Source organism: Maniola hyperantus, chromosome 20 (assembly GCF_902806685.2).
Source record: "Maniola hyperantus chromosome 20, iAphHyp1.2, whole genome shotgun sequence".
Classification (NCBI taxonomy): Eukaryota; Metazoa; Arthropoda; class Insecta; order Lepidoptera; family Nymphalidae; genus Maniola; species Maniola hyperantus.
Window position 1 is genome coordinate 11,624,673 of NC_048555.1, and position 15,927 is coordinate 11,640,599.

Genomic DNA, 15,927 nt, shown 5'->3' on the forward strand with positions numbered 1-15,927 from the left:
ACTAATATTATTATTTGAATTCGAAAGTGTGTCTGTCTCTATGTCGGTCTGCCATCTAGCTTTTTACGGCTCATGCATTTAAATGATTTTTTGACGATTTTTTTACGTTTGATACAGAGATAATTTGCAACCCGGGGAGGACATAGGCTACTTTTGATTCCGGAAAATCAAAGAGTTCCCACGAGATTTTTGAAAAACCTAAACCCGCTTGAATGAATTCGCAAGCACCATCTATTTGGCACATAAATAGTTTGCATCCCATAGAGCTGGATATTGGCTACTTTTTAGTTTCTATCCCGGAAAATCAAACAATTCCTACGGGATTTTCTGAAAAACCGAAATCTATGCGGAAGAAGTCGCTGGTAACATCTAGTCCATAAAAAATTATAAATGCGAAAGAGTGTCTGTCTGTCTGTCTGCTAGCTTTTCACGGCCCATCCGTTCAACCGATTTGGACGAAATTTGGTACAGAGCTAGCTTGCATCCCGGGGAAGACTTTTTATCCCGGAAAATCCCATAGTTCCCATGGGATTTTAAAAACCTAAATCTACGCGGATGAAGTCGCGGGTAACATCTAGTAGTAAATAAATCATTTAATGTTATTAGGTAAACCCGTAAACGTAGATAATAAAAATACTTGCTGATTTTGTATTCTTGGAAAATAGTTTTCACATTTTCTATAAAAATTATAGAATAGAATAGAATATATTTTTTCAAGTAGACTTATTACAAGTGCTTTTGAATCGTTAACAAGTTTAATTTACTTTACCAGTGGTTCAGAATGCCGTTCCTACCGAGAAGAAACAGCAAGAAACTCGGCGGTTGCTCTTTCATATTACCTTCAATATCATTTCAGCCTGCGGATGTTCAGTGCTGAATATAGACCTTTCTCAAAGAGCGCCACCACACCATGTTCTCAGTCTTCCTCATCGAGCCACTTCCTACCAGCCTCTTTATATCGTCGGTCCATCTTGCTTCAGCACCGCACCGCTTACTAGTTCACAGTCTCCACTATAAAATCTTCCGGTTCTAAGGTCCATCGTTCCTACGACTGCAGCTTAAACTGGCAATAAGGTCAATTACCTTGGTTCTCCTACGAATCTCTTCATTTTGCATCTTAACCTTCAGAGAAACTCCTAACATAGCCCTCTCCATAACTGCCTGAGCGAAATTACATAATATATGGATTGAAAATAATAAACAGATCATTTTAAAAACCTCAAAAGTTATTAGGCTATAAAAGAAAAGTGTTATAAATTATCTACATTTTTTTTAAAAAGTATATTAGCCATGTTAAATGACTAATATTCTCCTTTCCTCTCCAATTAAGGAATAGGTACGACAATAGTGCAACGGGCGGGGTTTGAACCGTCGACCTTTCGGTTTTCAGTCCACTCCTATACCGGTTGAGCTATTGAGGCTCTTTTAATTATGAGTAGGCATTTAAATGTAACGCTGATTTCCTTTTTCTGTCCTGAAATCGAATGAAGAACTTTTTTAAACCAAGTTTCTGGTACTTAGAGGTAAAAAAGCTCGGTAGCAAAATTCTTTAAAGATAATTTTCGAATTTTTTTTCAACCAGAAATGCATTTCAGGACCTTGATAACAAGGTCTGTGAATGCACACATCTGCTTCAAAAAAGTCGTCAAAGTTTTTTTTCATTAAAGCTTCCGATTGAATTTTTCAAAATAGACCTTTGCCTATCCTTATCCCACACACTAAAAAAAACTTACGCAAAAAAAGTGTCTAAAGTTCAGTTATTTATTGGGAAAAGTGGTTTCATTATAATGTGGAATGAATTTTGTAACCTACACGATGCGTATATATAAATGTGAGTACCGATGTCGTAGCATCACTTGTGAGCTCACCTCCGACCTGATCTAACACATTGCAATATGCAGCTGGTGAGTTATACATCGATTATAATAACGATACATCGATCAAATTAATCGATTGAAATGTCAAACCACCGCGGCCTTTTGCGATCGGATTAAGTTATCAAACGTTTTGTGTCTGTGAAGTGTTTTCATTAAATCTAGTTGTTTTTTGAATTTCGAACTTGAAATTTAGTTTTTTTTGATTTCAACAATAAACTTAGCTAATTTCTTTCTTTTTCTTTTTGTTTTATCAATTTTACTTTAATAATAAAATTTAATTTTTTCAAAATATCGTGAGAAATCTTTGATTTTCCGGGATTAAAACGTACCAGGATAATTAAATTTTATCAAAATCAGTTAAGTGTGTGGATAGTAAAAAGGTAAGAGGCCTGCAGATAGACATACTTTGACATTTATAATATTAGTAGATAATGGAAGAACGGATTAGTCATTAGTGAAAGATTTTTATTAATTTACTTTTCTTAATAGATTTGAAAAGATCGACTGCTGAGTATCTTGCCGGATCTTTTTAGTAGAATCTATATTTGTAAATTGAAACAACAAACAAATTTTAAAACAATAAAACATACATCTTTTCTTAATTAGTTTATTACAAAATTAAATTTTGATTTGTACTTAGTTATTATCTAGTTTAGTTTAGTTTTATAAGAGGAATGTGCAACATCCATACAAACTCAACTGAGTTTTAGGATGTCAAGCGTAAAATTGTATAATTATTATTTGGCTAAATAAAGAATTAAAAAAAAAAAAAACTTCATGTTAATGTGCTTCTTGTGAGGTATATCTCAGTGCATTAACGATACATCGATCAAAGTGGATAATCGATTAAAATGTCAAACGGCGCGGCACTATCGATATCGGTATTACAATCAGAAGTCGTCACATCAAGTGTTGTGGCAGTGAAGTGATTTTAATGAAGAGCTTATTATACTCATTACTTAATTTATTAATACATACTAATATTATAAAATGCAAAAGTGTGTTTGTCTGTTACCTTTTCGTAGTCCATCACATTTTGACGAATTTTGGTACAGATATAGCTTGCATCCCGGAGAAGGACATAGGGTATTTTTTGTCGCGAAAAATTAAAAGATCTATTCCCTTCGACAGTTTTTGACAAAATTTGGTACAGAGATAGCTTCATCCCGGTGACGTAATGCTACTTTTATTCTGGAAAAACAAAAAGTGCCTACCTATTTATCCTTGAAACCCATGGGATTTTAAAAGGCCCACTTTGACAAATTTTGGTACAAAAATGGCTTGTATCCCGGAGACGCACGTACTACCTTTTATTCCGAAAAATCAAAAAGTTCTCATTTTTTATCCTAGAAACCCATGGGATTTTAAAAGGCCCATTTTGACAAACTATGCTAACAACTGGCTACTTTTTGTCCCTAAAAATCAGATTTCCCACAGGATTTTTCAAAAATCTAAATCCACGCAGGTGATCACGAGGGCATCATCTAGTTATGTATTTCTTAATTATATATAAATGCTTGATTTTCATCTAAAATTCTATTAATAATTCTTTATCTAAAGTTAGATCTTTATGTGATTTATTAATAGACTTAAGTTTTAAAAAGTCTGTGACTTTTATTCACGTTGCTATTGCCAATGTTAGTTTTTTTAATGAAATAAGTATATTACTTAACCATTACTTAACATTTTGCGGTTTACGTATGACTATGTTTGTCTAGAAATCGATATTGTACAATTGAAAATCTAGCACGTGCTCTACTTAATACTATTTTTTTCGCTACTACTTTAACATTGAAAAAGATCCATAATCCATTCTTCTTCTTCTTCTCGCGTCGGTCCCTAAGTTTTGAGGATCGTGGCTCCCTCGAGATATCACCTTCTTCACGATGTTGCGCCATTTTTTGGGTTCCGTACCTCAAAAGGAAAAACGGAACCCTTATAGGATCACTTTGTTGTCTGTCTGTCAAGAAACCTACAGGGTAAGTACTTCCCGTTGACCTAGAATCATGAAATTTGGCAGGTTGGTAGATCTTATAGCTGACATTTGGGGAAAAATCTGAAAACCGCGAATTTAGGGTTAGATCACACAAAAAAAATTAAATTGTGGTCATGAACTAATAATTAGTATTTTCAACTTTCGAAGTGAGTGACTATATCAAGTGGGGTATCATATGAAAGGTCTTCACCTGTACATTCTAAAACAGATTTTTATTTATTTTATGCATCATAGTTTTTGAATTATCGTGCAAAATGTCGAAAAAATACGACTGTAGTACGGAACCCTCATTGCGCGAGCCTGACTCGCACTTGGCCGGTTTTTTCCCTGTTGGAGGCCGTACGGAAGGCATTGCAGAAGCGTGTGTCGACCGCTTCTCGTATCAGGTCGGACCAACGTCTCGGGCTTCGTCCGCTGGGTCTCTTCCCTCCGATCTTGCCAGGATCAGCAGTTTCTCTATGCTATTCGTGTTTTTCCTAGCAATATGAACGAAGTATTCGAGCATCCGCCGCAGACAGAATAGATGTTGGATAGCCGCAACATGATTTTCAATGTATTTAAAATCAAGACATTCGCCTTGTGCTCCGTCCAGGAAACGTTGAGCATCCATAATATAAATAAAATGATCTAAATATATAAAATGAAAGGGTGACTGACTGACTGACTGATCGTTCAACGCACGGCTCAAACTACTGGACGGATCGAGCTGAAATTTGCCATGCAGATAGCTATTATGACGTAGGCATCCGTTAAGAAAGGATTTTTGAAAATTCAACCCCTAAAGGGGTGAAATAGGGGTATGAAATTCGTGTTGTCGCGAGTCGCGAGCATAAGCTAGTCAAATGTAAATTTAAAAATGATACAGCTATCTATATTGGTATTAACATAAACTTTACTTACCTTTACTTTATCACGGTTAAGCAACAAACACGTAAACACTAAAATACTTTAATGAGATTTTGAATACGCCCATCTGCCCATTGCTTAACCTGTGTCGAACTTGAAACTTATGCATTTCCTATTACCATAATATTAAAATTTATCCACGCGACTATATGCCTTTTTTCCTTGTACAAAAGAGTTAATATCAAGTGTGTTCAAATGTGATTTATGTGATATTCTTTGTTCACGGTCGTAAGTGATGGTAAAGTTAAGACAATGACTATGTTGCGTTGTTTTTACATACAAAATATGCTTGAAGGATGATTAATTGTGGGAACAGTAACAGAAATCGTGATATTTCTGCGTTTATCATTGTTGAATTTACGAATCATTAATTCCAAACAAATTTTAAATAACGATTATTAAATGTTTACGATTATCAATTTTATTAAAACCGCAGAAAAGGCTGAAAACGGCAAGCGGCGCAAGTAGGTATGCCTCTCTGATTGAGAGTTACCTACATTTTTGTTCCGTTTGCCATGGAGTCTGAGTGCTAAAAAAATATTTACGAGACATTTCACCCGCGATTGAAATGCTATTCAATCGCGGACACCATTTCGCATTTATAATTTTACTAGCTGATGCCCGCGACTTCGTCCGTGTGGAATTAGGTTTTTAAAAATCCCATGGGAACTCTTTGATTTTCCGGGATAAAAGTAGCCTATGCGTTAATCCAGGGTATAACCTATCTCCATTCCAAATTTCAGCCAAATCCGTAAAGTAGTTTTTGCGTGATTGAGTAACAAATATCCAAACATCCACACTTTCACATTTATGTATAATATTAATAGCTGATGCCGCGACTTCGTCCGCGAGGATTAAGGTTTTTAAAAATCCCGTGGGAACTCTTTGATTTTCCGGGATAAAAAGTAGCCTATGTCAGTCTCCAGGTATTTAACTACGCCCATGCAAAAAATCACGTCCATAGGTTGCTCCGTTGCGACGTGATTGAAGGACAAACCAACAAACCAACAAACCAACAAACAAACACACTTTCGCATTTATCTTCTAAATATATAAAAGGAAAAGGTGACTGACTGACTGACTGACTGACTGACTGACTGACTGACTGACTGATCTATCAACGCACAGCTCAAACTACTGGACGGATCGGGCTGAAATTTTGCATGCAGATAGCTATTATGACGTAGGCATCCGCTAAGAAAGGATTTTTGAAAATTCGACCCCTAAGGGGGTAAAATAGGGGTTTAAAATTTGTGTAGTCCACGCGGACGAAGTCGCGAGCATAAGCTAGTAATAATATATGGGTACTGATGGGTACTGATTAGGATTAGAATTAGGAATAGGATTATGGATTAATAGCTCCATTTCTCTCTCTCTCCGGTCGTTCCTTCATTGCTGAAGTTCGTGGTCCTGGCAAACTGCCCTCGAATGGCTTATCTGTTTCCATCGGCTTCTGTCGGTGGCTATTTTTACAATGTGATGAAATCCACACCTGCTGGACTCCTTTAGCTGGTCGGACCACCTAGTTGGTGAGCGGCCTCTCGGTCTTTTGCCCTCAGTGTTGCCCGTCACTATGAGCTTTTCTAAGCTGTCGTCCCCCCGCCGTATGATGTGGCCGAAATATGAGAGTAATCGTTGGTAACATATGGAGGAGAGTCGAGCAGTGATCCCGAGTTGCGAAAGGATAGACACGTTTGTGCGCTTATTACTAATGTATATTTTCTCAATATTTCCAGTTCATCGTAGCCACCGCCCTCTTCGGCCTCGCCGCGGCAGCGTACACGCCCTACAGCGAACAGTCCAACAGACCGCAGGCCTCCTTGGAGAGGACCGCGCGAATCCTCGCCTACAACTCGGACGTCAAAGAGGACTCCTACAGATACAACTACGAAACAGAAAATGGCATCAAGGCTGAAGAGCAAGGCCAGGAGGTATGTATAGTTTTAGTCGACCGTCCGCTGTGCCAGATCCTTCTTTCCACGCACATGCAAACTGTGGAACCAACTCCCATCGGTGGTGTTCCCACTAGATTACAACATGGGGTTATTCAAGGGGCGGACCAACATATTCCTAAAAGGCCGGCAACGCATCGGCGGTTCCTCTGGTGCTGCAAATGTTCATTGGCGGCGGTAATCACTTAACATCAGGTGACCCGCCTGCTCGCTATCTCTATTAAAAAAAATTAAAAAATTAAAAGTTATGGTTCTTACACTTTAGGCAGTGGTCCGACCGCCGCGCGCCGTCGGGCGAGAAAACGACTAACTATTGGCGATTTTCTCTCTCAAGTATAGTCATTTGTTTTTACTTAAAAAGTTAGAATTTAAAAAATGAATGAAACATGTCCAATTAGTAAATTGATCACTATCGAGGAAAATAATAATTATTATTGATGTAGCCTCAAATGCTCAAGGTAAAAATAAATTGTATGACTACACCTGACATTTCTGTGCCCATATAAACGTTACTTATAGGTACTAGATATTTGCACTCTGACTCCTATAACCTCCATCTATATATATAAAATTCAAAGTCCTGACTGACTGACTGACATATATATCAACGCACAGCCTAAACCACTGGTCCTAGAGACATGAATTTTTGAGGGTGTGTTCTTTGTAAAGAGTAGGTATCCACTAAGAAAGGATTTTTCGAAATTCCACCCCTAAGTGGGTTAAATAGGGGATTTTAGGAAAAGTTTGTATGAAAGTCTGTCATTTTTCAAATTATTTGCATGAAAATTGGTATTTGGGTTTTCGGTCACTAATGAAGAAATACGTGTTCCAGGATTTTTGGAAATTCATCCCCCACCTTGATTTTCTGAATTCCACCCGAGCGAAGCCGGGGCGGGTCTGCTAGTATATTATATGTAACGTAGCCGAACCCAAGTCTCACACTAGATACAATCTCCAAAAGGGCATTGGCCAGGATTGCACAAAAGGTCACCGTTGCCTTAACATTTTTAGGGTTCCGTACCTCAAAAAGAAAAACGGAACCCTTATAGAATCACTTTGTTGTCTGTCTTTCTGTCGGTCTGTCAAGAAACCTTCAGGGTACTTGCTTCCCGTTGACTTAGAATCATGAAATTTGGCAGGTAAGTAGTTCTTATAGCAGATATAAGCAGATATCACACAAAAAAAAAATTAAATTGTGGTCATGAACTAATAATTAGTATTTTCAATTTTCGAAGTAAGATAACTATATCAAGTGGGGTATCATATGAAAGAGATTCACTTGTGCATTCTAAAACAAATTTTTATTTATTTTTATGCATCATAGTTTTTGAATTATCGTGCAAAATGTCGAAAAAATACGACTGTAGTACGGAACCCTCGTTGCGCGACCCTGACTCGCACTTGGCCGGTTTTTAGATTTATTGTAACGTCTTCATGGATCAATCTGCTAAGTTCTATATGGCAAGCTTGTCTGAGGAAATTCGTTTTAAATTACACCTAATGACTTACATGGACGAACTTAAATTTTTATTGGCTATTAGGTATTTCACATAGCATATTATTGGGTTGTCGATGAGAAAACTTGGCTGTGGGCAGAAATGTTTGCTATACCTTTATTTTTCATTATTTTTAATTATAACGCAATTGTATATTATTGCATCTTATGCATCATGCATCTTAAAGTAAGGACTGAAAAGTACGATACTTGGGTCACATACGATAATATTGATTCACATATTTTGTAGAGCGCTCTCTTTTCTACTCGTGTGATTTGTATCTTCTGTCTTACTCATCATCATCAGCCTGTGGACGTCCACTGTTGGACATAGGCCCTCCCTAAAGAGCGCCACCACACCCGGTCCTCAGCCTTCCTCATCCAGCCACTTCCCGCCAGCCTCTTTATATCGTCGGTCCATCGTGCTGGAGGGCGTCCCACACTACGCTTGCTTAAAAGCGGTCTTCACTCAAGGACTTTCCGGCTCCAACGGCCATCGCCTCTACGACAGGCATGACCTGCCCACTGCCACTTCAGCTTGCTAATAGTTTGGGCTATGTCAGTGATTGTAATTGTCTTACTCATCAGCGTACACGAATTATATGCACCATGTAACATTTCTAGCAGCTTAACGTAACCTTACCACGCAATTCTTTACCAGACATAATGAATTATAAATATTTACATAATGAGATATTCCTGATTGGTTAAATTAATTAATGCCAAAAAAAATAAGTTATCTTATATACTCGTCCTCAAAAGATTTTGTAATTAAATCTGTAATTTTGACACTGAGTTTTGAAACTGCGTTCATCTATCTGCGTTTCGTCATATTTTAAATAATTCAAATTACAACAAATCAATGATACAAGTTTCAAGGTTTCCATATTCAAATGATGTTTTTATGAGAATTTCACCATATATTATTATCTAGAAGATACTAATAATGAAATAACAGAATAATATATTTAAGGGACTCAACCTCAGTAAACAATTTAAATGCAAATTGATTTATTTATAAATTAAAATATACTGGTCATGCTATTGAATAAATCTTTAAATAAAATATTCCTCCAACGCGATAAAAATCTAAAAGAAATTCAGAAAAGTAAATTTAGTTTTACGTATCCATCGAATGATGCGTTAAACTAATAATTATAGATAAATTAAATATTTAGTTAAGTATTTCCATACAAAATGAGATATCTATACTTAAAGAAAGAAATGTTAATTATAAAATGATTCACAAAGAGTTCTTAGATTTGCCATTAGATAAATATTTAAACACTGTGTTACAGAACACTTAGTTTGTTTAGTCGCGGTTGTTATACAATTGACGGATTTGTAAATGACAAAATTGCATGGAAACGATCAGCTCTGCAATCAGCATTCCAACTGCCGAGTTTCTTGCCGACTCTTCTCAGTAAAATTGCTTTCCGAACCGGTAGTAGAGACCTGATATATCATAAGTGGCGCATGTTGTTCTAGATCATAATTTTTATGATCAACCCATCACTGGCTCACTACAGAGAACGGGTCTCCTCTCAGAGTGAGAAGGGTTTTGGCCATAGTCTACCACGCTGGCCATGTGCGGATTGGTAGACTTCACACACCTTTTAGACCATTATGGGGAATTCTCAGGCATGCAGGTTTCCTCACGATGTTTTCCTCTATGAGTGATATTTTTCTTTTTTAAAACGCACATCACTCCGAAAAGTTAGAGGTGCGTGCCCGGGATCGAACCCCCGACCTCCGATTATAAGGCGGACGTTCTAACCACTAGGCTATCAGAGCTTACGTTGTTCTAGATGAAATAACTAAATTCGTTTCATTTCAATTCCAGGCTGACGGAATCGAAAACCAGGGTGGTTACCAATACGTTGGCGATGATGGTCAAGTATACGCTATCTCGTACTCTAGTGGCAAAGCAGGATTCCTGCCCCAAGGCGCTCACATACCCACAGCCCCACCGATTCCCGATGAAATCCTGAAGGCTCTGGAACAGAACGCCCGTGATGAAGCAGCTGGAATTATTGATGACGGTAAGCTAAAATTTTTAATTCTGGAAGATTTATCTTATCTTTAAAATTAAATAATATGAAAGGAAAAGGTCTGACTGACCTATCAACGCACAGTTCAAACTACTGGACGGATCGGGCTGAAATTTGGCATGCAGATAGCTATTATGACACAAGCATCCGAGAAAGTATTTTTGAAAATTCACCCGCTAAGGGGGTGAAATAGGGATTTGAAATTTGTGTAGTCCACGCGGACGAAGTCGCGGTCATAAGCTAGTCTTCAATAAATAAAGTTGAAACACTTATAATAGATGGTGTGTAGATCATGTTTGTAGTACCTACAACTGATGGTATAAGGACAGATATGTTATTCGCTTGAAATGTAGGCACTTAAACAATCGTTGTATTTGGCGTGGTTACTCTATGGCCAATGCAATACGTCTTATAGTATGGGATGAGTGATGACCTTTATCCGGTTATGAAATTTCGACCTGTACAGAAGGCGGCACATTCTCCAAAATTCATAAATCTTCACACACGTATTTCCAACATTTAGCGCATAACTTGGAGGGATATCTTTAAAAGATTGCAATAGTAATTTAATAAATTTTGCAGTTGAACATAGCAAGTCTCGTATTCTGTCGTTAAGATAATCACTAAAAGCAATCTACTACAAAATATTATGTTAAATAATACACAAAATATATGAGACAAGATATAACGTTCAAGCACCGTCGCGTGGCGTCATATAAAAACGATAATTAATATGTCTGTACTTCAAATAAACATCACAATCCCCAACACATTCTTCATATAACATTTTGAATAATAGTTATATATAACTGTCTGAACAATTTTCTGAATTTACTGTTATTACCAGAGAAGCAATTACTATTAAACAGTAATCCATTCAAAATTGCTGAAACAAGCATTTGTCTTCGGAAATAATTTGCAAGAATGCAAGAAAACTATAATGAAATATATGAAGGAATTCATATATTCATCATGCAATGGCAATACAGGTTTCATTAGTATTCAGAACACTTCAAGAGGAATCACTACCAGGGAGTTTCCACAGGATTTTCAAAAACCTAAATCCACGCGTGCGAAGTCGCGGGCATCAGCTAGTTTAGAAATATAAATTTTCGCTAAATCGCTAAATTTACAAAATACTTACAATGACTTTATAATTACAAATGATGAGTAAAATCTTTTGAATGTAAATAGCATTACATTTGAAGATCTAAAATGGTCAAAAGGTTATCGAAAGCTAATGTGCAGTTTACAAAAGCTTTAATACTAATACGTTTGACCTTCTTTGCATTGTAAATTCGCTAATATGCATATCATTACAAATGTTTAAGTTCAGCACAGTTCAATCCAAATTGCATTGTGTGATCAACAAAATAAAGTTGATTTTTTATCGACTGTTCTATCTTGCAAACACTTGAGAAGATTTACTATTATTAAATTCCAAAACTTGAAATGAACTCTTATCGGAATTGAAATAAGGTTCTAATTATTTTGATTAAATAATTGTCGAAATATTTTTGCGAAAGATAAAGATCTATCATACTCTGTGAAACCGACAGCTACTGTATTGGACAATACTTTATCATGTGAATGTGTCGAAATATTAGATCTTTCTAGCTTTATTATTATCAACAAAAGAATTAGTATTGCTTAGAAAATGGCCGTTTCTCGAACCATCCATACTAATAGTGGCTATGAATGCGAAAGTGTGTCCATCTGTCTGTCTGCTTGCTTTTTTACGGCCCACCTGTTTAACTGATTTTGACAAAATTTAGTACAGAGATATGTAGCTTGCATCCTGGGGATGGACCGATTGATCTTTGTCCAGGAAAATCAAAAAGTTCCCATGAGATTATTGACAAACCTTATTCCACGTCCATAATAATTAATTGGCCAAAGTCGCAAGGGAGCATGTATTTTGAGTCAGGCATGCTCCTGGTGTTTATCGTTTTTATACTGAACTAGCTGCCCCGGCGAACTTCGTACCACTAACAGTCGATTCTTTTTCAGGAATTTTTTAATTTTTTCTCTCCGTAAGAACCATCCTCGTACTTCAAGGAATATTATAAAAAAAGAATTAGCGAAATCGGTTCAGCTGTTCTCGAGATTTGCGATCAGCAAACACATTCAGCGATTCATTTTTATATATATAGAAAGATGATATTTAAATTCTAAATCGAATAATTAAATATACTTAATGGTTTCTTTGTACCAGAAAGCCTTGCCAGTATGTTTTCATAAATGAAAATTTACATTGTTTTTTTTTAATTTTCAGGTTCATACAACCCTGGCAAATATGGCGGAGGTGCTGCCACAGGCTTCGCTCCCGTACAGAACTATGCGCGTGCGCAAGCGTCCGCTGGATTCCGTCAACCCTACAAATTCTAAAACATAATTTAGTTTACAAGTTAAGCCTACTTTACATTCAGATTTATGGCTCGAGCTACTTAGTACAGTACTCGGCCAAAAGTGATGAACATCGATCTTTAGAAGGAGACGGCAGATTTGTAGAGCACTGTCTCGGTCGTTAAGACCGACAAAGCGTCATATGGGTATGAGTGACAGAGACAACGCTCTACAAATATGAAATGTCATTCTAAAGGCCGATGTTCACTTTTGGCCGCGTACTGTAGACAAAAACATTTTTGAGATTTTTTCTACACATATCAGAAATAAACTAATTATAGAGATTAGTTAGTAAAGTTTGGAACAATGCAAAGGCGTCGTTATTGATAGTGTACGGGAGCGATGTGCAGGCTCGACCGTACCAAAGGGAGATCTCCCACCGAGTGGTTGGTTGTGCTCGGTGGCGCCCGCTGGGTCGACGGTTGTGTCTTGAAAGTTCTATATATAGTCCAGATTGCAGAAAACTCCGTTAGTGCGAGTACTGTCGGCGGTACATTTGTTCGGGACTACGTCATGAAATGTTATCGATTGAATATCGCCATCTACTTGCAAATCTGGCAACCGCCACATCAGTAAGTAGTCTCTCTGTTGAGTTAATTTTTGTAACGTCTAACTTACCAGTGTTGAATGTTGGAATAAAACTCAAAACTGGTAAAGTTGACGAGCAAAGAATTACACTTTAGAATATGACCTAAGAAACGTTTTTCATATCGTTAATTCTGTTCTCTATCTTGCTTAGATTCTTATTTCTAACATACTCGTATCTCTCAATTAATGGAAGTAGAATCTTAAAAATTGGACACTGCAAGATCTTTTCTTAAATTAACTAGGAAATCGTTTACTTTCAGATTTTTAGGAAGAAACAAGTATTAACGAAATGTTTCCAATTAACATTCTCTTGTTTATTAATTGTACTAATAATTATTCTCATTTCGTTAATACGTGTTTCTAATAGTTTTGTATTTGCTTTTATACTTTATATTTGTTATTTTCTTCACGTTTGTTAAGAAGGTAAAAATTTAATAAGTACATTGGCAATTAATCACGGGGTATTTCTTTAATGAGGCTATACTTTATTTCTTTTCTCTATCGATCCTACTTTCTTGCGTTGGGTTTCAATATTCAATCTATCTTTATTCTGTCAATAAGTTACTTAGCAATGCTGTTTTTTTTATAATTGTATAGTCGTTTTGACAAAAAACAACGTTGCTAAGTAACTTATTGATTAGACTACAGATAAGGTGAGTATTGGAACCCAACGTAACTAGCTCGCCTACTATCTTAATGTAAATCGGGCTTTATGTATACAAATTAGCGTATGTTCAGTATGAAATGTGAATGTGATAATAAACTAAATCCCATACTTTTGTAGTTATACCCGTCCAATTAATGGATACATAAATAATAGACTATTTATTCTATGAATAAAAAATGAATTTTCCAAACTTCTGTGTTTATCTTTACGTTCTATACATATTGATGTTGTATTTTATTTAGGTATCTAATTTCTATGCAATTCCGGTATTTGAAAATTATACTTAAAATAGTTTTTGTTATTTATAGATAAACATACCTACTTTCAAAATCAAATACTGTTGAAACTCGATTAACCGGACTAATTGTTTTCGTTAGGGATTCGGATAATCGAAAATCCGGATAATCGAATGTTTGAAGAAAAGCGGGTTTTGTGCATATTATGTAGTTCACTATAATAGTATTTTTAATTTTCATATGATATGGCTTTGCCTGCACATGCTAAAACAGATTTTTATTTATTTTTATGCATTATAGTTTTTGATTTATTGTACAAAATGGCGGAAAAATTACCCGAGTATGGAACCCTCGGTGCGCGAGTCTGACTCGCACTTGGCTGAACAATTTTCGGTTGGTAGTCCGGATAATCGCGAATCCGTATAACTGAGGGCCGTATAATCGAGTTTCTACTGTAGGTATAAGAACAGTCAACAAGCAAACAATAAAAAATTCTATTGTATTTTATTATTAAACATTGATGAATCGTGAACATTTACTAAATTACTGAATGCAGATAGAATAATTATTCTTAAAGGAAATTTTAAATTAGATAGAACACATAATAATTTAAAATGACAAAATTAATAGGAAAGCAATGTAGAATAACTAGTCAAATCTTAAATCTTCAATAGCTGTAACCAGCGTTAGAATTGCAACTTCCTTGGTGGTTGCCAGAACCAAGTCTTTGACCTGGTGGACTTGGACCAGTTTGGCCTTTATTTGCTGGATAAAAACAAAATTCTTTAATATTTTATTTTTTTGAAGAAATAATAGAATCATTGCTTCTAAGAATCAGTGGTCTACATTAAATAATACTCTTCACAAAATGAGAGATACATAGTAAAACCTAAATAAAGATAAAATATTTGCGTGACTACATATTGATATACTTAATTTTACTAGTTAAAATATGATCTAGGTCTATGACTGTCTATCTAAAAGTACACTTAAAATCGCAGGGTCCAAACTGTAACTTTAGCATCATTTAAAACTGTAATCTATCATCAAAGGTCCCAGCAGCTTCAACTTGCTCATTCTGCTTCAAAACCAGCAGAATCTCGCAGTAGGAAGTGGTACAGGAAGATGAGCTCCCTCGGGTCTGAAACCACCTTCTCCAGCAGTGAATCTGACGGAGTAGATTTGGCCATCGTCCCCTTTGTAGAAAAATCCTCCCTGGGTTAGGATGTCAATATTATGACATCCACGGATGCGGATGCGGATGTCTGAATTAATGTGAATGTTCCGCATTTGCGGATGCGGATGCTAGTATCCATCGCACCGCTGTTGGGTACCATTGTACACTTTTTGATCGGTCAGTTACCGAACGAAGATATCAACTAGCCAACACGCGCGAGGCACGCGCTGCTCTGGCCCCGCCCACTTTCTTTGCAGGTCGTTATTTCTTGCATTTGCAAGAAATAACGACCATTTCATTTCATATTTATGAATCCACATCCGTAAAAGCTCCGCATTAATTGATGCGAATGCGGATGCGGATGTCTGAATTAATACGGATGTTCAGAATTTGCGAATGCACATGCGAATATCCGTAACGTAAATATCCGAAGAGCTTCAATGCATTTAGCTATAACAGCAAGAGTCACAATAGAGCTACCTTCTAAACGTATGTATTCTGAGCCTTATTTTAACGGTGAACCGAACTTTTGACATAGAGTTAAATGGCGCGTGAGAAGTGATTTTTGTGGACTAC

The 15,927-nt window shown here is 36.5% G+C and overlaps 1 protein-coding gene across 1 annotated transcript; it reads left to right on the forward strand.

Moving 5' to 3' along the window:
- The first annotated feature begins 1,850 nt into the window (after positions 1 to 1,850).
- On the forward strand, positions 1,851 to 14,127 carry LOC117991808 (pupal cuticle protein 36-like). Its single transcript, XM_069505481.1, has 4 exons — positions 1,851 to 1,904; positions 6,516 to 6,710; positions 10,070 to 10,268; positions 12,553 to 14,127. The coding sequence occupies exons 1-4, from the start codon at positions 1,896 to 1,898 to the stop codon at positions 12,663 to 12,665; spliced, it is 516 nt and encodes a 171-aa protein (XP_069361582.1). The 5' UTR covers positions 1,851 to 1,895; the 3' UTR covers positions 12,666 to 14,127.
- The last annotated feature ends 1,800 nt before the right edge of the window (positions 14,128 to 15,927 follow it).